Source organism: Anoplopoma fimbria, chromosome 7 (genome assembly GCF_027596085.1).
Source record: "Anoplopoma fimbria isolate UVic2021 breed Golden Eagle Sablefish chromosome 7, Afim_UVic_2022, whole genome shotgun sequence".
NCBI lineage: Eukaryota > Metazoa > Chordata > Actinopteri > Perciformes > Anoplopomatidae > Anoplopoma > Anoplopoma fimbria.
Window position 1 is genome coordinate 7516398 of NC_072455.1, and position 22498 is coordinate 7538895.

The following is a 22498-nucleotide window of genomic DNA, read 5'->3' on the forward strand; positions in this document are numbered from 1 at the left end:
TGTCTTTCTCTTTGCCACACACACTTACGGATCAGGGTTCAGCATGCAGCGTTCAAGGTGCAGCAGGCAGGAGAGAGGAAATGGATGGAGGGAGAGAGGGGAGGGAGTATTGCAAGAATTGTCAGGCAGGCAGAGAAAGGGACTAAAAAGTCGGGGAGGAGTACAAAAATCAGAGGGAGGGGGGAAGAGATAAGGAGGGACAGGAAAAGGAAGGCACCTCTATTTTGCGTCCCTCTACGATTGTACCATTTAGTTTCTCCCGTGCACGGTCAGCATCTGCACTTGTTTCAAATGTTACAAACCCAAAGCCCTGCAGCGACCAGGAGGTGGGGTTGAAAAAACAAAAGCGACAGAGGGAAGAAAGAAAATGGTGAAAGAAATGGGGGAAGGAGGAGAGGAGAAAAAAGACACAAAGCAGAGATGAGAGCACTGCTGGTCAGGAGGAAGTCTAGATTTAGAAGCAGAGGCCAGAGAGACGTCAGGCTGCTAAGACAAACATGAGAAACAGAGCTGGAGTTACAGTGAGGACAGCTGGGGACACAGGACATCGAACCACAGACAAGAGCTCTGATTACACTTAAATGACCACCTCATCCCTGTATGTGTGTGTGTGTGTGTGTGTGTGTGTGTGTGTGTGTGTGTGTGTGTGTGTGTGTGTGTGTGTGTGTGCGTGTGCGTGCGTGTGTGTTTCTATTCTCCGATCCATCCCGGACTCTGCTGCACATGCATTCACAGATACAACTGGACCTAATTGACTTAGCAGTTTTGGATGTGCATATGGTTGTGTGTGTGTGTGTGTGTGTGTGTTTGCTGTGCTCTGCTTGTGTGCAGAGGCCCCTGTGGGAGAGCAGATAAGTGCCATACAATTACAATCTCCACAGCATCAGTCAGCCGTGACTCTCTGAGCCCCGGGACGCAGCTCGCTCATGAGACCCTGTCTGTGTCCCAGGCTGGGCCTGGAGATGCAGCTCACTCAAACAGCCCATATGCGTTAACACATGCCTCGGGAGCCTAAGCCGCAAAAGACTCATCTGTCCATGTCAATGAGCTTAAAGCCGGTACAGAGTCAGAATCCTCTCTGCTCTCATTGATTACTGCCTGTGTGTTAAATGTTCCATTCTACCCGATCAGTGTTGTTGAACTTTATCAGGAACTTGCAAAGAGACATATAAGAGCTGTGGGGAACTGTTTAATCACACTTAATCCTATGGAAACATAAAACAAACATTCAGTTATCTTCTTTGTATAGCCTACTGTCATGGTCATCACTTGTACAGTATAGAGTGCTGCAGGGATAAAGTTTTTCTGTAGGCCAACCAGGAAGTTAGCATCACACTGGTTGCCTCAACTAAAAGCCATTGGGATACTTACTTGGATTTTGGAATATACAGTAAATAAGGTCCGTAGTGAACAAAATACTGGATACTTACAGGTTTTATTCAGCAAGATCCCCTTCATAAAAGTGGGGACTTTTATGATTTTTGAAGCGTGTATGCAATCAAACAGTCTCATTTAGCCACTTGTTGGCAACGGCCTTTTTGGAGACATTTAAAACTTCAAAAAATTCATGAGAAGTGTATTTACTGACCTATTTAATGTCGTAGAACAAAATGTAATTTTTTTTAAGCGTGTGTTAAACATAGAACTTATTTCAGACCTCTAACCAAACATTTATTTCGAGACAAGGCAACCGGACTTGCAAGAAAAAGTCAGGTTTTACAACTCATTCCTGCAGCACTCCATATGCTTTTTAATAGTTTTGGAATGAGTCCTTCGAACTAAACAGCATTTTTGTCAGTCTTTCATTTTCTCCTCAAAATTCACATGGACTTTCCTGATTTGCCACCAAAATGTTTAAAAGAAAACTGTTAATTACAACTTGGTTTTATTTGTTAGTGCTCCGTCCATCGGCTCTATCAGTTACCATATCAATGTACTCACAAGGTTAATTAGTGAGATGTCAGAACACAGGGACAGCAATAAAAATAGGTTTTAAGGGGTCAAGAAACATAAGCAGTAGATAATCAGAGATACTATAGAAACAGGAAACAAGTTTTGTTCGGTTCAGGGACAAAACTTCTTGGTTAGGAGGTAGGGATCATGGTTTATCTATCAATCGCAATTTGATCAATTTAAGAGGATTGCACGTATGACAATTATGACAAAGAGAGTATTAGGAAGAGATATTTTCTGTATTGCTAAGATACACAAATTTGATCTGAAGTCTGGCACTGCAAGCACAATGCAAATTGTTGAGAAACAAAACAAAATGTTGTCGTCCAACTCCAGTGTGACCAGTGGGGGTCGTTGGTGGTTATCAGCCTCATAGATATGGGTTAGAAGGGGCCTACTTGTAGCTCCAGAAAACCGTTATGATCATTCATCATCATTCCCATGGCTGATCACAGATACAAACACTGACCTCTTGTGGCCGTAGTAATTGTGATGGGAGCAAAAGTCAAGTAACAGGTTAAAGAGCCACAAAGCTATGCAGAGAGGAGGTCAAGTTGGATGGATGCATGGGTCAAACAAACACTGGACTTTGACTCAAGAGACTGCTGTTTGTGTCCCGTGTGATAGAAAACACCACGTGCCAAAGTTACGTAACCCACGTCGGCTACTTAATTTAAAACAAACCATGATCTTTTCCCAAACCTAACCAAGTAGCTTCGTTGCCTGAACCTAAGGTTGTTTTGTTTCACTTTCTCTTTCACAAAGTAGCAGGTGCAGTTTGGCCCATCCAAAGTGTAAGAGTGGCAGTGATAACCTCTGATAACACCAATTCAATCGGCTCATACCAATCAAAATGGGTGTTCAAGTGGCAGCTGCTAAGACTGGCTGTTGAGGCTGAAGTGGAAGCGTAGTTCTTCTAACAGAAAGATGATGGCTCCAAAAGACACCCAGGCTTTTAGTTTATCAGTGGTTTAGTTTTGACAGATAATGCTACAAGGTCTGGCTGCGTGTCAATCCTGAACTGGCTTTGTTATGAATATTCAACCATACTCTCCCCGTATCTCTGAATATATCATTTACTCAGGTTACAAGCTATAAAACATAGATGACAAACAAATAAATACCATAGGAGTATCTTATGATATGTTAATACAATGTCAAGTCACTTAAAGTCTCTGACATGTTCTAAGCATGCTGCTTTTATGAAAGAGAAATACAACAATCATAATTTGTATGTAAAATAAATTGGAACATATCATTCCCTTCGGAAAAATGATACTGTATGGCCACTCAAGGAAACAAAATTTGGCCAAGTCATTAGAAGACTTCAGGTAATTGTGATTTGTTTGTGTGGAGGCTGATGGATATCAGTTATTTTAAGTCTTGTTCCTGCCAGCCTTCACCTATCTGCCATACCTCACTGCCAGACATTTTGAGCGTCCAGACTGAGGAAGGTAAATGGCAGGACTTTCTTAAAAATGAAAATTGTATATTTTCTCTCTAAAGGAAAAGTCCTCATGAGTCAACACTAGGCCTTGGTGGTCGCCAATTTTTGGTCTGTACGGTACCAGTGTTCTGGTGCAATACTTTATCAATTTCATTATCTAACCTGGTCTAAATGTTCTAAGCTGGTCTCGCCTTTGCTCCCCTTACAGTGCTCCCTGAAAGTGTGGTCCGTGCTCTCACTGCTCATGGCCTGCTTTGTCTTTGTTGAGTTATGGTGTGGAGGCAGAGGATGAACTCCAGTTAATATGCCCGGCAGACACACTTGTTGGACAAGCGGCCAGTTCTATCAGTTTACATATCCCGGGCCAGTCGTTGCCCTGTAATTGCTTCGGCAGATAATATATGCAACCAGCAGCCGGCGATGTGATCACTTATGCATATACAGGATTCACTGCCTTTCTCTGGGCATAAATAACACATGGGCCTGCCCTTGAGAGGGGGAGCAGATAAAACATATATCTAAAAGTGCGACGTGGGAGAAAAATGAATCCTCCAAATAGATATGTTCACTGCTCTAATGCAAAGAGTCTGCTTTCTTTTCTTTATCATGTGGTAATGATTAGTGTTTGGATTTAAACAAGACCTGTTTAAGGGGAAAACACTTCTATTGTGGTAGCTAATCATTCTTCTCTGTGTTACCCTTTAATGAGCCGGCTAAATCACGATTATCCGTTGGACTATTATATTAATCTAAATCAATATAGAAAAAATCGCCAGTAATTACTGCATACAAATGATTGATTGTAACTTCCTTTTTTCTAGCATTAATAAACTGTATGTCATTGAATTAAAAAAACTGGGATATGTAGAATTAAATCAGTTAGCACCATCTAATCAAAACAAGCTGTAACATTATTGTTTCTTATATTTCTCCATGCATATTGATCAATAACATATGTTTATGCTAAACTATATTCACATAGTTTAATGTGACAGGGAAGTATAAAAAACTGACCGTAATTAAGTCATTGCTGGTATAACGTTTGCATTTTGTGTTTTTTTTTCTCATTTAAAGAATGACAAAGAAACCATAAGCTCTTAATCATGAATACAACTAATTATGTCACAAAAAATAATTTAAATAATAAAAGACAAGTGTGTGTGTGTTACAAATGAATGAGTGAATAAATAAATATAAACCAAAAATAAGGACAGTAGGACATTTTTGTGAAATATAATTAAAATTCTTCCATTTTACATCCTTATTAAACAATCTTTGTTTCAGGTGTCAGTTCAGATATTTCAATAATTCTTTGCTTATATTTAACTCTTGGGTTTATAATGTAACTATGTGTCACAGTTAGTATCTGTGTATTCCTCTAAACAGGGCTCATCTGCAGAGATGGCTCTGAGATTCCTCTGTATGAATAAAGTCAGTCAGTCAGTCAGTCAATCAATCAACCAACAGATGAGAATATGCCTTGTCTGGCAATCAGTTAGTAGGTGTAGATATCAGGTAGCAACTTATATCTTCACAAGTGCTAGTGGTGGTGCATTAATACATCTAATAAAAAGACACACTACTACTAGGCTAGGTTTGAACTGACAAACAGCTGATGGAATCAAAGCTTCATGACATGGCTAGAGGGCGGACCACTGTTGTAATATAGTACAGTTTCTGGTGATATAAATGAGAAAAAAAAAATATTTATTCAGATGGAAACTGTCCTGGAAGGAGAATATTTGCATAATTTTTAGTTATTCTTCTTGGGATAGGTCGAGAAGCTAAACAGGTGAGACAGCCAGGTGTTTGCAGACTGTGTGAATCCTACTGCCAGCGTTAAGAGAAGTGTGAGCCATTCACTGTGTGTCACACTGCATGGCAGGCCGGTAAAGTGTAAAAGCTGCCTGCAGGCAAGTGTCACTGATTCGGGTTGGTAATTACTATTAGACAGAAGGAAAGAAAGCTGTGGAGACAGTGAGAGGAGCGGAGGACTGCAAGAGAAGAGGGGGGGGCAGAAGACAAACATAGCCGGCTGAAAAAGCCTATGTGTGGGTGAGTGTGTGCGTGGGTGTGTGGGTGAAGCACACTTACCTTGGAGCCTCGCTCGTTAAAAATAATCTCCACGTCTAAAATCTTGCCAAATTGCTGTGGACGACAGGGAGGGAGAAGGAGGGCAGGGGGACGAGGAGAAAAGAAGGAAGGGGGAGGAAATAATTAGAACATTGCGACCTGCGCTGTTCTCTCTTACTCTAGAATTAAAAAAAAAAAACACTAAAAAGGTAAAGCAGTCAATGCTCGGAATTAACAAACTCCTCTTCACCCGACAATGAGATTAATAAAATATCCATTTACTCTTAATGCTGTTTAATGCTGTGTTTGCTCTGTGGTGGCAATAAAGTCTGTGTGTGTGTGTGTGTGTGTGGGGGGACGACGACGACTGGTGCTATGCGGTGTTAATGAACATTACGGTGGTGGATGCGGACGCTATAGCAGCGCAACGCTTCAGTACGCACCGCTGATCTTAATGATGGCCATCATCTTGATTTTCCTCTCCCCACTTAAAAAAAAGAAAAAAAGAGCATAGCTGGAGTGTAAAAGGCAAAGGCACTCTCAGTTAAAACAGGAAATGTTTTTTACATGGGGGGTTGGTGGTGGAAGCGAAGGAATAGCCCATCAAGGCTTATGATGAGCCATACATTTGTTTATCTGCTCATGATACAGACCACCTGCCAAAGCCCTCTCTCACCAGTCTAACCATGCATTTGGTGCCTAGAGGTTCTATTCTATTAATGCTCTTGATTGGCTCCATGCCTCATTTTAATTGGCTTACTACTGTAGAGAGTGATTTGGTGCTCGTGGCCACGCCTTCCACCACATTGATGTTGGTGGTGAATGCTTGTTTAAATAAGATCAGACCTGGCCCTTTTGGCTTTTAAACATGGTAAACACTCCAGCAGCTACTGGGCAGACAAGTCTCTTTTTTTTAGCCTCATCATATGATGAAATGTACAGTAGAGATATGGTAAGAACATCAAGTAGGATTAGACTGTACAGTATATCAGGCTGATGTATGGGCCTCTTATCACACACGGCCAGCAGGAGTGGAACGTTTGGTGGCTTCTGGTTCTCCGGTTTTTCTAAAACCTTTCTGTAATTTCCCCCCAGTCTCTCTGACTGGACGAGCAAATGAAGGGAGCAGAAGTTCTACTACTGGAGACATATCACCATCTCATCCACCCTAACATCGTCATGGGGGTTTGTTTTATGCCGCTACTACCACTGCCATCATGCTATTCCCTAAATAAATCTAATGTTGGGACCTATTCATTTTAACGCATATTGAGGAAACTCAAGCTGCTATAACTTACAAGTACAATTATAAATCTTAATTAAATGTGAAATGCATGCAAAATAACTTCTCTGCAACATTTGTGCTCACTTGAGGCCATATGTGCTAATGTTATAGATAACCAAAAATCGATGTTGAAGGGCTGGATCGGGTGTTTTGAACTGGGCTTGTATGAGGTGCGTCAATTAGCCTCCTTAAAGAAAAGCCCATCTTTAAGGTGTTTAAGATACATCACAGTACATTGCTCTGCTCTTGTGTCGGTACTCCTGCCCGTTTATCTTCTTAGTGTGCTTGACAATTTCTTCAAATGTGGCTTTTATGGTCAAAGTGATTTCCTATTCATTCTCTTTTTCTCCTTCCCTTCATCCCTTTCTGTTTCCAGTGTGACTCTCAGATACTAGTCTTTTAGTTTGACTGAGGAACTGTTAAAGTATTTTAATTGCTTGCGGTTTATATTTTTTAAGTGTTTTTTTAATTTCTGTATTATTACATTCAAGATTTTCTTCTTTGTTTGAAGATAAATTTATATATATTTTTTTATGCAAAGTTGGGCCTTTTTATTCTTAATGAAAATAAATGACGTAAAATTGTTTTTGTTTTGCTTTTCGTTTTCTTTCTTTGAGCCATGACGGACACAAATTATGAGGTCATTTGTATTGTATATGATTTCCGAATTTATTAATATCAGTGTGAAATAGTAACTACTTTCAGCTTCAGTATGAATAAATGTGATAAATAAAGAACCCCATCAGTGAAAGCTCAGTTGGAGCAGCTGGGATGAACTCATGGCTATGTTGAGCAGCACTAACCTTGCCAGGCAGTATGATAATGCTCAGCCTTGTGCTCCCCATAACTAGACCTTGAATCAAGTAGTTTATTTCAATAAATAAATAAACATGGAGCAGGCAGCAGAGCAAAGGCAAGGTCACAGCTCTAGCCCTGAAGATGTCCACTAGCAAAACACACATGTTGCATATACATACAGGATGTTACACCTTTACATTGCAGAACTACACACAATCTATTTATACATTAAAGCTGAATAAATGGACATATTCTGATCCAGCATGATGTCATTACCTCAGTACAACAAAACTGCATTGTCAATTACCCTTTTAGGGAAGCATATTTTCTCCTGATTATGTGTGTTTTTGCAGTATCACAAATAGGTTTCAAATCATTGTTTATTTTGATAAATAACGTAAGAAACACACTTGATCTTAGCCAAACCATGATGTTTTACTGAACCCAACCAAGAGGTTTGGTATCAGTTGCTTCAAAATAACTGTAAAGTCAATACAAAACTCAACTCTGAACATTAGAACATTCATGGATGAAGGATTTACTGCAGGTCTGTAGGTTGAGATGGACCTAATTAATCACCCTTGTCTCCAACTAATTCTGTTTAGTTAATATTTATAATTTTAACAATAATGTTCTTTTGACAATCGCCATCTCTGTCTGAATAATGTTCATATCTTTTGGAGCGAATTAAAGTTTTTCTCACAAGGTGGTGTGCAGGACTTTGACACCAGAGACAGAGGTTTACATCCAGATGGCCGGTTTGGTTTATGCAACAAAAACTCTTTGGAGAAAGATCATGATCTTTTTAAGAGAACTAGTGTGTAAATCTGAATTTTGTTGATATGAGTGAATTTTTTTTTCATGTGGGTGAGATTTCATGTTCCATCAATTTAACGTAAGAAACAGAATCACTCCACTAGTATTAAAAAGAAAATCATAATATCTTGACCTCTTTTTTAAAAGGTTGTATGAAAATGTTACTGATTTTAGGAAAAATAAAGGAATTAAAACATTTCTAGTGTGGCCATGTACGACCCTGTGTATGTGCATGCATGTGTGTGAGAATCCATTCAATCAGTGGGTGTGTCCTTCGGATCAGATCATTAAGAATCGGGGCAAATGAAAGTGCTCCTCCACTCAGCCTAATGAGAGGGATGAAAGCTACCCTTAATTGTTGTCCACAATGGCTGCGTTATTTCATTAGAACTAATTACCCTGTCAGCCATGCCAGTAGTAAGGCAGGCCAACACACACACACACACACACACACACACACACACACACACACACACACACACACACACACACACACACACACACACACACACACACACACACACACACACACACACACACACACACACACACGTTTATGCACACAAATACAGCTCTGGTTAGCAAAAATTCAATAGTCTTGATCAATGAGTGGATGAACAAGAAACAAACAGGTGATATAGTGGTATGGAGTTTGCTCACTGGATTTTGTCTTCCATGGTGTGATCACACTAACATCTCTTTCCATATAAAAAAATTATAGCAGGAAAGTTACACTTGTAGTATTTTGTGTACATAGTGTATGCAGTAGTGTATGTAGTGTGGGATAGTGCACATAGTGTATGCAGTAGTGTATGTAGTGTGGGATAGTGTACGTATGGTATGCAGTAGTGTGTGTAGTGTATGTAGTGCGGGATAGTGTACATAGTGTATGCAGTAGTGTATGTAGTGTGGGATAGTGCACATAGTGTATGCAGTAGTGTATGTAGTGTGGGATAGTGTACGTATGGTATGCAGTAGTGTGTGTAGTGTATGTAGTGCGGGATAGTGTACATAGTGTATGCAGTAGTGTATGTAGTGTGGTATAGTGTACATAGTATATACAGTAGTGTATGTAGTGTGGGATAGTGTACATAGTATATACAGTAGTGTATGTAGTGTGGGATAGTGTACATAGTCTATGCAGTAGTGTATGTAGTGTGGGATAGCGTACATAGTGTATGCAGTAGTGTATGTACTGTGGGATAGCGTACATAGTGTATGCAGTAGTGTATGTAGTGTGGGATAGTGTACATAGTGTATGCAGTAGTGTATGTACTGTGGGATAGCGTACATAGTGTATGCAGTAGTGTATGTACTGTGGGATAGCGTACATAGTGTATGCAGTAGTGTATCTAGTGTACGGCATAGTGGCATGCAGTGTATTTACAGGACATAATAGTGTTACGGCGTAGCGTACGTTATATTGTACGGCGTATTGACAACGTGTGTATGTCGTGGCGTATGTCAACAACGGTTCATATGAATCTTGAATGAAAAACAAGCTACCCCTTATTTTTAGTGTGTTTTTCAACGAAAACCAGCAACACTTTCATCTTCACAGGGAACTACAGGTTTAGGCAACAAAACCACTTAGTTAGGTTTTACAAAAGATCATCATTTGGGTTAAAATAACAACAGAAGTGCTACTGAAGTACGCAAGTTACGTGACAAAAAAATCAACACTGACTTCTCGTTTCACATGGGGAATGATCAGTGATCTCCTGGTTGAAAGATCGTTGTTTGTTTGTTTGATGAACTGTACACCAGTGTTTGTATATAGGCAGTAGTGTATACACTGTACTCCATAGTGTACGTAGTGTAGGCAGTAGTGTATGTAGTGTACACGACAGTGTATTTATTGTACTCAGTACTGTATGTAGTGTGGGGTTATGTACATGGTGTACACATCTTTCCACCAATCACTGTAGTTTTCTACCATCTTTCTTCTCCTTCATCTATCTCTATTTCAGTGTTTGGCCTGTGAAGGCAGTTGTCTCCATTAGTCCAAATTAGAGCTATTTTCCAGAGAAGACAGAGGTGTAAATCAGCCTCAGCAAGCTACAGACAGCTTGTTGCCCTCACAGATGAAGGGAACTTTTTTTTTTTTTTTTACTCACAGAAAGCTGGATTCTTTAAAAAAGCATGCAATGTCCAGCGGTGATGTGTGTTTTTCAGAATGAAACTGTCAGTGTTGAAAGCAGGAATATGGGGGTATCTGTCAAAGGGATTCAGGAAAAAAGAAAAACATATATTTACTATACAGACATATGATCAGATTTATGTGTTGACCTGCCACTGTTGATCAAATGTGATCAAACCATGCTAACAAAGTCCTGATTAGCTGAGTTTCTTTGTATAATATTAATATTGATGCTATTTACTACATGACTTTTCCCAAAAACTTTTTGTTGTTTATTTAGTCATGAATGTTTAATGGTGTAAAGACATATTTAAGATTTCAAATCAATGGCTTTAGGGGCTTAAAGTAAACATAGAGTGGCCATGTAAAAATACTATGCATTCAGAAGGGGACCTATCAGTCATTATATTATCATTATTGCTAATGCTTTAAATTTTGAGCAGCATGGCAACATTACAACTCTTCATCAGTTTCCCTCTGAATTGTATTGTGTATAAAGTAGTAAAAAATGAAAATGAAAACACAAATACCTCAGAATTGTACTTAAAGGCTCCCTGTGGATTTAGACCTCAAGAAGTGCCATGCAGCAGTTTTTTCTATGAATGGATCCCTGTTTTGATTGTTTGTGCGTACAGATGATGCGATACACATTCCTTCAAATGGTGTGTCGAACTATTCCACTGATCTTCAAGTGGCACTAATGTTCCAAAGTATGCAGCTTGCAGTCTTCTTTATCTAAGAGATAAAGAAGACTGCAAGCTAGTAATGGATGGAAACAAAGCAGGTTTCAAACTTTTAAGTAATATGGCTGGGTGTTTTACGGGGAAAGAAATGCATTCACCCCTTTTGTTAGATCTCAAGAATACACAATGGGCCAGAAGGATTGCTTGCACGAGTGAGCCTCGTCGGATTCAGCAAACACTCCTAACTTCAGATAACTGTGTAAATGACCACCAAAAACGTGATGAATGCCACCAGTTCATGAGAATGTAAATTAGCATAATGAATGCCCCAATAAACCGGGCAAGGCTACGAGTCCTGTCTGAAATGTCCTATATTGAAGTCCCCCTTTTGTAGCCTGCTTTTTGGAGTGTTACACAAAAGCATCAATAGCCAATGTAAATGAATAGTGATATGGTTGGACTACACAAATATATTAGGAAGTTCTCCTAAATCACTCGCACACAACATTTGAGCAGGAATCTGTTTGTACGAGTGGATCTTGCATGCGGCCCTGTGAGTTCTGGTGAGAAACCCTGAATGAAAACATAACTTTTGTTTGTTTGTGAGGAAACTCCACAGGGCACTTTTAAGCACTGTACTTGAGTAAATTACTAAGAGCTTTGTTTCTTTTTCATACTGTATTTTGCAGTGTGGTGAGGATAAAAGTATCTTAATTATTGTCACAAGGCAACAACCTCTGGTTCTGCCGAGTGAAGTGCTGAAGTGTCTTAAAACTCTCTCTACTGGCCAGCAGTAGAGAGAATTGCAAGTCTGATTGTATAGAAGTCTATGATGACTCTATTTCTCTCTTGATGTATTCCCTCAGTAAACATTGTAAAGATTAGTTTATGGTCTCAATCTCTAGTGTCAGTTCTTCTTCAATACAGCATGATGTTTATTTAGTAAATGATGGTCTATTTAGATTAAATAGACCATAAAGCAGGGTGACTATGGCTCAGTGGTACAGCAGGGTCGTCCTTCAATCAGAAGATCATCGGCTCGATCCCCAGCTCCGCTAGTCCATGCCGCTGTGTCCTTATGAATGATTAGTTATACTAAAATGGCGCCAGAGGTCGGCAGCCTGTCGCAGCAGCTCTCTACCAGCTTTGCCACTTTTGTATTTTTTCTACTATTTTTATTCGTTGTTGGCTTCTTTTTTTTGGTAGTTGTATGTTCCTGCTTCAGCGTTTTAGTTGTAGCGTTTTTTTCCCCCTTTCTCTGCACACAACTGGAACTTTTAATCATGCTGACCTACACCCGCAACGAGCTTCTGCGCTACCGGAGCGGAGGCGGCGTTCCCTCCGCCCGCATACCCGACGCGATATGGAGACAACCCCGTCGCGGAAAAAGAGCCGGAGTGAAGGTCCGGGAGAGGATGGAGGGGGACAGGAGAGTTAAACCTTTTCTCCCCACGGTCATTATGGGGAATGTGAGGTCCCTCGCTAACAAAGTGGATGAACTGTCAGCATTGGTGAGCAACCAGTGGGCCTACAGGGAGTGTAGTCTGCTCTGCTTCACGGAGACATGGCTGCACGGGAAGATACCGGACAGTCTGCTCGAACTAGCCGGCTTCACGCTGGTTCGGGCGGACAGAGGGAAACAGAGCGGTAAGAAGAGAGGAGGAGGTCTTGCCGTCTTTGTCAACTCTAAATGGTGTAATCCCGGCCATGTCACTGTGAAGGAGTGTATCTGCACTCCCGACATTGAGCTCCTGGCGGTGGGTTTGAGACCCTACTATCTACCGCGGGAGTACTCACACGCCATTGCTGTTGTTGTTTACATCCCACCATCAGCTGCAGCGAGGAGCGCGAGTGACGTCATCCACTCTGTTACAGCGGGGCTTCAGACTAAACATCCCAACTCACTCATGATGATCAGCGGGGACTTTAACCATGTCTCCCTCTCTCCTGTCCTGACCAACTTTAAACAGTATGTCAGTGTTGCAACGAGAGAGAACAAGATCCTGGACCTCTTTTACGTGAATGTAAAGGGGGCCTACAGCTCCTCTGCCCTCCCCCCCCTTGGTGAATCTGACCATAACCTGATAGAACTTGTGGCCACCTACAAGCCACTGGCTATGCAACAGGCGGCCAGCACAAGGACTGTGAAGGTTTGGTCGGAGGACGCCGAGGAGACCCTCCAGGAGTGTTTTCAGGTCACAAACTGGGAACTGTTCCAGGAGGACTACGGGGAGGACATCGAGGGCCTCTCTCGTTGCATCACAGACTACATTCACTTCTGTGAGGACACCATTGTGCCAACAAAGAAGGTCCGCTGCTACCACAACAACAAGCCGTGGATCAGCAAAGAGTTGAAGGGCCTTCTCAACAGGAAGAAGAGGGCCTTCATGGCTAAGGACAGAGGGGAACTTCGGGCTGTTCAGAAGGAGCTGAAGAGAAAGCTGAGAGAGGCTAAGAACAGCTACAGGGAGAAGATTGAGGCTAAGATGGGACAGAACAACACTAAAGAGGTGTGGAATGGGATGAAAATGATGACAGGCTGCAGTCTGCCTTCATCTGGAGTACAGGGTGACCTAGCACTCGCATCGGAGCTCAACCTATTCTTCAATAGGTTCGACACTACCCCCACCCCGGTGTGCTCCGATAGTGAGGCTAGGTCTCCACCTAACACCTCTTCCCCCATTCACACCTCTGCTGGGGTCTCTGCTCCCCCTCCCATCTACACCTCTGCCACCTCCCCCTCTCCCAGCAGACTGTTAGGACCAGAGGATGCCCCCCTCACCCACTAGCCCTCTTCAGACCAACATCTCCACAGATGTGGACCAGGACAGCCCATCACTCCCCCCATCCCCCCCTACAACTGTTCACCCACGGCCAGGAGCTCACAGCTCCCTTCAAACCCCCTCACCACCCAGCCCCACCTTCACCACCATCCAGGTACAGCATCAGCTCTCCAGGCTTCAGATAAGCAAAGCCAGTGGACCTGATGACATCAGCCCTAGGTTGCTGAAAGTGTGTGCTGGACAGCTGGCAGCTCCTCTCAGGCACCTCTTCAATCTCTCCCTGAGGTTGAAGAAGGTGCCCACAATCTGGAAGACGTCCTGCATTGTCCTGGTGCCGAAGAAGAGTCGTCCCAGCGGTCTTAATGACTACAGACCTGTGGCCCTGACATCACATGTCATGAAGACCCTGGAGAGACTGGTTCTGCGGCACCTGAGGACCCAGCTTACAGCTTTCCTGGACCCACTACAGTTCGCCTATCTGCCACACATCGGGGTGGAGGACTCCATCATCTACCTGACACACAAGGCCCTCTCTCACCTGGAGAAGCTGGGAAGCACTGTGAGAGTCATGTTCTTTGACTTCTCCAGTGCTTTCAACACCATCCAGCCCTCCCTACTGAGAGAGAAGCTGCTGGAGATGAACCTGCACCCCGACACCACTTCCTGGATCACAGACTACCTCACAGGCCGGCCACAGTACGTCAGGGTGGATGGCTGTGTCTCTGAGTCTGTGATCAGCAACACCAGCGCACCCCAAGGAACTGTACTGGCACCGTTCCTCTTCACTCTCTACACCTCGGACTTCCGCTTCAACTCTGGTTCCTGCCACCTCCAAAAGTTTTCCGATGACTCCTCCATTGTTGGATGTATCACCAGGGTCAACGAGGAGGAGTACAGAGGACTGATTGGGAGCTTCATCACATGGTGCAGCAACAACCACCTGAAGCTCAACATCAGCAAGACCAAGGAGCTTGTGGTGGACTACCAGAGGAACAGAAGCCCCCTGTCCCTGTTTTCATTCAGGGAGGGGAAGTGAGAGGGTTGAGTCCTACAAGTACCTTGGGGTGCAGATAAACAATAAACTGGACTGGACACACAACACTGACGCCCTCTACAGGAAAGGACAGAGCAGGCTGTTCTTCCTGAGGAGGCTGAGGTCCTTCAATGTGTGCAATAAACTGCTCAAGGCATTCTACCAGTCTGTGGTAGCCAGCGCCCTCTTCTTCGCTGTAGCGTGCTGGGGTGGTGGCATCAGGACTGGAGATGCCAACAAACTTAATAAGCTGGTGAGGAAAGCCAGCTCTGTGGTGGGTCTGGAGCTGGACAGTCTGGAGTCAGTGGGTGAGAGGAGGATGAAGGCCAAACTCGGAGCCATCCTGGACAATCCCTCTCACCCGCTCCATGAGGAACTGTGGCAGCTGGGCAGCTCTTTCAGCCATCGGCTGATTCTGCCAAAGAGCAGGACAGAGCGCTTCAGACGCTCATTTGTGCCCACTGCCATCAGACTGTACAACAGCGGAGACCACAGTCTGTCATCATGCTGACCAGGCGCCCCCCCCATGTGGATATACTGTACATTTTTATTCCTGTTCTATCTTTATTTTGTTGTATAGTATGTGTATTTATTGTCTGTGTAGTTGTATAGTATGTGTATTTATTGTCTGTGTCTGTGTAGTTGTATAGTATGTGTATTTATTGTCTGTGTCTGTGTAGTTGTATAGTATGTCTAGGGCTGGGCGATTTGGCCTAAAAATAAAATCTCAATTTTTTCTAACTAATGGACGATTTTCGATTTAAACCTCGATTTTTTTTTTCTGTTTTTCTCTAAACAAATTAAAAAGACCAGGGCAAAATTTAAATACACAAAACTGCAAGCAGTTATCCAGGGGTCCAAGCGAACTGAAAAAAAAAGATCTTGTAGGCCATTCCTGAAAAACTTGTAAAATGAAATACAACAAATAATAAATAATGATAATACAATTTATGATGAAAATACTCTCAAACAAAATAACATCCCTTTAACTTTCTGGGAAGTTGTCTACAGGTTTTTCGCGAGGAAGACAACAGGGCATTTTGGCATGTTACAATGTTAGGAAGACAAGCAAGACTGAAATTTTTTATTATTTTTTAAAATACTGCCTCTGGCTTGAGGCATGCTCGTTTTGGATCATTATGTATTAAATTACACTTGTAACTAAGAGAACACACATGTGAGTTGTTGATCACAAATTATTTGTATAAAACCCATCTTTCCGTTTAACTGGTGCAGATCAAGTCTGTCGGGGCGATTGTGAAGTACAGCAAATTAATCTAGAACTGTTTTTAAATCGCGATTTTTCGGTTCAGCCATTTCACAAAATGCAAATTAATCGATTAAACCGAAAAAATCGCCCAGCCCTAAGTATGTCTATTTATTGTCTGTGTCTGTGTAGTTGTATAGTATGTGTATTTATTGTCTGTCTGTGTAGTTGAGCTGCTGCAACACTTGAATTTCCCCCATGGGGATCAATAAAGGAATATAATAATTAGTTAGTGTCCTGATGTGCAGGTTGCACCTTGCATGGTAGCCCCTCCCATCAGTGTATGAATGAGTGAATGATGATATGTAGTGTTAAAGCGCTTCGAGGGGTCGGAATAATTGAAAAGCTCTATACAAGTACAGTCCATTTACCATTTACCATTTAAAGCGGAGTATGCTTTAGAGAGGGGCTACTGTGATTGACAGGTCACTGCTACTACCAGAGACGGATACCTCTCTCCTATGTGGTAGCTTCTGTGCATTGGCTACAAAAACAACAACATTGTGACGGCCGTAATCCAACATAGCAACAGCGAAATCAGTGAACTCAAAACGGCAGTCCACAAACCAATGAGTGACATCACAATGACTACATTCACTTCATATACAGTCTATGATTGTCACATCTACATGTTAAGCTGATTATCTTTGGTTATTGTTTTTATATATGATTAAACTCCTATGGTTATGGCAACAAAAAATACAATACCTCAAAAGTGATGACATCACACAAAATTACCAGTCTGGCCTGCTGGGCCTTGATTTAATGGTAAACAGAGCAATATCTCCTATCACTGCCCCTCTCTATTTCTAACACTAATTGCGTTAATCAACACAAACACACTGGCCCCACTGGGGGACACAACAATGGCAAAGCTCAGGCTCCCTAACTACCCACTCACTGCAAAATGGCTCCATCGCTGCGCTGATATGTTGATGTAAATTAGCAGATTTTAGATTATAATTACACATCGCCTCCTCGGAGGCGGAGTCGGTTAGAGTGGAGCCTTATGGAATAATTGGGGAGGCAAATGAGAGTGAAGACATGAACAGGAGACATTAAAAAGAATTCCCTTGCTGGGAACACTGGGCTACCTGTGCTGCTGGAAACCTCCAGAACAGGTGATTAGGCAAGAGTAGGTGTCATTAAAACTCCATTAGCACAAAACCCAACCCCCGGCGCACACCGCAAATACACACCAACACACACACACATATGGTCTACCTCAGCAGTGTGTGTGTGCGTGTGACACACTAAGTGCACGTCTATGTGTTCTGAGTATCTAATGACTCATTTAGGACCCCTACCTCTGGGAATGTGACAGTAAGGACCCTCTTGCGGCTGGCTCACTAAGTGCCTGCTTATTAATTATACACAGCTGAGGCTCAGGGGACTGCAGGAGTCCTGCATATCAGCTTATCAAGTCTTACTCTGTGTGGGGCTAAATGGACAGGGTCCTTCTGTGAGTGCAGGCCAGCTGGATCCACGGGCAGACATTTTGGTCCCATGCATCAGAAATTAAGGACTTTACGAAAAAGGCCAAAACAAACCAGTCTGACCAAGCGACTGGTATTGCTTCTTTTTTCTTTCAGGGTTAGAGAAATCCACATATTGTAGGTAAGTGTGCAGTGTGTGCAGGTGATTATTTGAGGTGCAGTCCTAGATATCTTGAGAATGAGAGAATTGAATCAGTGAAGTGGTGCTGTGAGTGCCAATTATCCTTCTGCCATTAAAACCCTCTTCCCCGGCCTAGTAATTTCCCTCCAAATGTGTTGTTCTAATTATGAATTAAACTCAAATAAGCTTGGGTAATGAACCCAGTTTTATTCCTTCCAGAGGCCGTACCCTTTTCGCCTCGTGTGCCTCTGTTGATGCAGTTGCACCCTTTTTCCTGAGTCCTGAGCCGGACTTCCAGAGGTGTTTGAACGTGTATTGTTGTGTATTATTGTGTAATTCACAGAGACAGACATCCAGCTTGTGGCTGCATTACCTTTGATTGAACTTCTTTATATGGCTTTGTTTAATGCGCCCGTATTGCTTTTCTATTACAGCTTTTGCTGAAATGACACAGAATTCCATTTGCTGTAATGCCCTAGCTATTGCCTTTGTTTGCATTGTGGCGGTAGTCTAGCAGAACTGTAATGGGAGATCGAGCCAGTTGCTCACAAGTCCCATTTTAGGTGAATGGAGGACAGTGCCACTGGAGCCCAGATGGAATCTGGACTGCAATGGCACCATCCTGCCCACAACCATTAATCCTTAAAGCTGGACCATTAACTGGGAGAAGGGAGAAGAGGTTGTATGTACCTGTGTGCATGTGATATATGCCAGCCTTTAACATCCTAGCAGAAAACCACCAAACTCAATGGATCTAAACTGCTAAACTGCTCTGCTGAAGGGACAAAAACAAGCTGTTTAAGAAGTCAATTGGGAAGTCAGCATGAGATTCAAAACTTTACTAGGGAGTTTTCAGCTTTTCACTGTAATTGTCGTCTTGTGCACATCAACTCAGTTGCGGAAGTCTGGCGCAATGATGTAAGCAAAACTCAAACTTCCAAATGCCTCATTCATAGTGTTTTGTTATATATTAAAGATATTTTTTTTCTTAGCACATAACAGACGATAATCAAGCCATCAACTTATTTCTCTGCTCTTGATATGGTGAACAATATGTGCACTTAATATCGTTCCGTATATCTGACCTCATACCTTCACGTTAATGTTCAATCAGACTTGTAAGTATTGCAGAAATGTTACAAGTCTGGTCTAGTCCGACCGCCATTGTTACTTTTATATAAAACAGACTTTGTGGCTTATTCAGACATGAGACTAACATTAAATTAGCAACACATCTTTTAAACACACTTTTAAGGTAGAATGTCACTGTTACTGATGGGAATGATGGTCAAAACTATTAAAATAAGTTGTGATGAATCAGAATTACTCTTTAAGTTTGATAATGTAATTTGTATTTTTTCACTGTGAATATTAGTTTCATGCACTTAGTTTTTTGCTTTAAATTGTTTGTTAAAGCTTCATTGTATAAGAAATGTTCACTTGTTTTCTTGGCTCCAGTTCTCCAGAGGCCCAGTGATTTGGATGTCCATTGTCTGTCTTCTCTAACTGCTTCCCTCTCCTCTGTGTCTGTCTTCCTAACGGTCCCTACACCGCTTCTACCTGATGACGTCAGTGGTAAATGGTGGCGCGGTGTTCAGTGCCTTAGAGACCCCACTAAGTGACTGTTGGGTGGAAAAAAAGTCCCACTCCTTCTCAAGAATACACACACTTGAACTTAAACACACACACATACCTCGCACCCATAACTGGAGCTGTCACCCTGTATACACCTAATGAGGATAAACTCCCTTTTAACCTCACTGAGGAATCCCATTAATTGTGTCTCCACTGATGGCCCCATCCATCCCCTCCTCTTTTCTCCACATCAGGAGCTCTGAGGCTGGAGAAGGCGAGCACCCCCTCCACCTGAAACAAGGTGACTGCAGGATCAGATGTTCCACTCCACTGGAGGAATGGGTAAGGGGGGTGGTGGGGTGGAGGGAATCTCCAGCCACCAATTATATGAAATGTTAGCGCTGGATTTGTGTCAGTAAATCTATACTCAGTAATGTTCCTGTGTGTGTAACTGTGTGCATGTAAACTTCATCATCAGTAAACACTTTACCCGGGGAGGCTCTTAACAAGCTCTCTCTCTCTCTCTCCCCCCCCCACACACACACAGTGCTACAGCAGCATGGTACCAGCTGTCCCCGATCTCCCTTCCTCTTTAGTCCCTTTCGCTTTGGTATTCAAACATGCAGAGCTGCATTTTTGACCCTCTATCCCATTTTGCACTGAGACTGTTGTGTATACATGCATCTATAGTTGAATAAATAACACAATAGGCTGTCCATGTGTTGCATAAACAACTCCAATTTCCAATGTGCAAACCTCTACGGTTAGGTTCTGGTTAAGTTTAGATGGTTACTATGGCCGTTGTTAAAAGGAAGCATCACTGACTGCTGCCGTGGGATGGAAAGCAAGTCGTGCTGTCCACTGTCAAACATAGTATACCCAACCAAACATTCAACATCTACAGGTTACGATGCAAGACATTACCAGCTGTGTTTCCAGGAAATGTCAAGTATATTCTAAGCTTTCTCAAGGTCACCAATTAGAAGTGAGAATTAGACACATTTCAATTTACTGGTTTTGGAGAGAATGAACTCCGTTACAGTGTGGTTTGGTCAGAAGTTGGCGCTAGAGGCTAAGCATGGCTGTAATCAACCCGTCACAGAGTAGAAGAAAAAGTAGAGGTTGTGCACCGGACACAAAACAAGTCGCCTTGGCCATCTTTCTTACCCAGGTACAAAGAGGCCTTCAGGAATTTGTTTTAATTGGGCAAATTTTAATTGTTCTTTCATGTCAGCTACTAGTTGTGTTTCATGCTTTCCAGCGATGAAGACAAGCATTCACGCTTAATGTGAATACCGGTGAAAGACAGTCATGCTAATTCATTCTTTTCATCATGAACACACTGTACCTTTCCTGCATTATGCTTTTACACTAAATGTTTCTTTAGCACAGGTAGAGAGAACTGGAGCATGGCTATCCACCACTGCCACTCTCCATTCTCCAAGGACCACTTAAGGACAGATACTGAAGATGAAACATTAATAAGCTCTGCCTAATTTGGGTTAGGGGTTAGGGGTCAACCAGAGGTAAAGGTGTGAATTATTTACAGTGCATGGAGAAAGGCTTGGAAGGTAGTTCAGGGATACAACTCACTACTACACTCAAACCTGACAGATTATACTCGATGCAATCCTGTTTGTATGAAAAAGTTATATTTAAAGTCATGTGCACTGCTCAGTTCTGCTCTGACATTGCTGTTGCTGCATTGTTGCTAGAGCCCATTCTCCTTTGTGTTGAGCTTGATGTTTGGGAAGTGATGCGTTCAGGGCCACGAAACCAAACACAAACTCTATGCTCTGCATTTACCAACAATGAATCAATATCACATGAGTTGGCTGATTGAAATAAAAAGAGGTGCAAGCATAAAGGCCATTTTTTAATGGGACCACATAATGTCACCCCTAAATGTCCATCAGAAACTGCCCCACATTCCGTCCCCAACGCAGCTTCTGGAGACAATCGCCAGTCATTGTAGACATTGTGTGTCAATAGGTGCCTTTGCATTGACCCTAGAATTCCACTAATAAACAGGTTAATAGCCCAATAGGAATAGAAATGCCTTATGTAACATGTGGCAACATGTGGCAGGATCCACCAAATCTGAAGGAATAGAGTTGAGAGGATGCTGTAAATGCTTTTGTTTCGCCAATCTTTTTCCATGGTAGGAGTAAAAATAATATTTTCTGCGCATGTGAACATCATCACAATCAACAAGGTCATGATCTTTCATATTTCTTCTTTCATTTTAACTAATTGCTTTGCATCAGCAAACACTCAAACACTTAAGAAGCCTCACAGTATGATTGCCGTCAGCGGAAACCAAAAAAAGGACAGCGTTGATCAACTATAATCACGGAAACGACTTCAATATAAACTACCTCAAAACCAGTGGTCAAAAAGTTTGCTAATGTATTCATTGTATCAACAGACGAAACTATTTTATCTGTTTCTGTTATATTATCTTCAAAAAAAAATCTGATTAAATGCTTTGGGCCATATAAACCCACATCCTACAGTATCACTATTTGTAGCATCCATTTAAACAGTTAAGTTGTAATCTTTAGTCAGAATGACTTCAATCATGTTAAAGAAATATTGTCCATGTAACTGCAGCTAACGTCCACTGTACACATGCTTGAAATTCACTTGTGAATGAATGTATATTGACGCCTATATTTACTGGCAGTCATTAGTCATTCAATTGTGCATGTCATTTGTTATTGACCTAATGTACTATTTATCATTGAAACTAGAAGGTCCTACTGCCAGTTCCAAATACTATATTAGTGAAAAGCTAGGTAAACAGATATGGCATCTGCTCATAATTGTCTTTAACCTTCCTGTTATGATTTACTTTCACAGGAGCCGGAGTATTGTACAGTGCTCTAAACGGAATGGCAAGCCAACTGTATAGAAATGATTGCCCTTTATCTCAGTAGAATAAAGCTTTGTGTGTTTGTGTGTGTGTGTGTGTGTGTGTGTGTGTGTGTGTGTGTGTGTGTGGGGGGGGGGAGGGGGGGGGGGGGTG

At 42.1% G+C, this 22498-nt stretch overlaps 1 protein-coding gene across 2 annotated transcripts in view; it reads right to left on the bottom strand.

The window, feature by feature from the left end:
• The window catches only part of LOC129093216 (RNA binding protein fox-1 homolog 3-like), a 58913-nt gene that overhangs the window by 26160 nt on the left and 10255 nt on the right, over positions 1 to 22498 (bottom strand). For both annotated transcript variants that reach the window (XM_054601151.1, XM_054601150.1), the window contains exons 3-4: positions 5495 to 5548; positions 218 to 310 (exon numbers count right to left, since the gene is read on the bottom strand). In XM_054601151.1, the coding sequence (XP_054457126.1) occupies positions 218 to 310; positions 5495 to 5548 (147 nt within the window). The remainder of the gene's footprint in view (positions 1 to 217; positions 311 to 5494; positions 5549 to 22498) is intronic.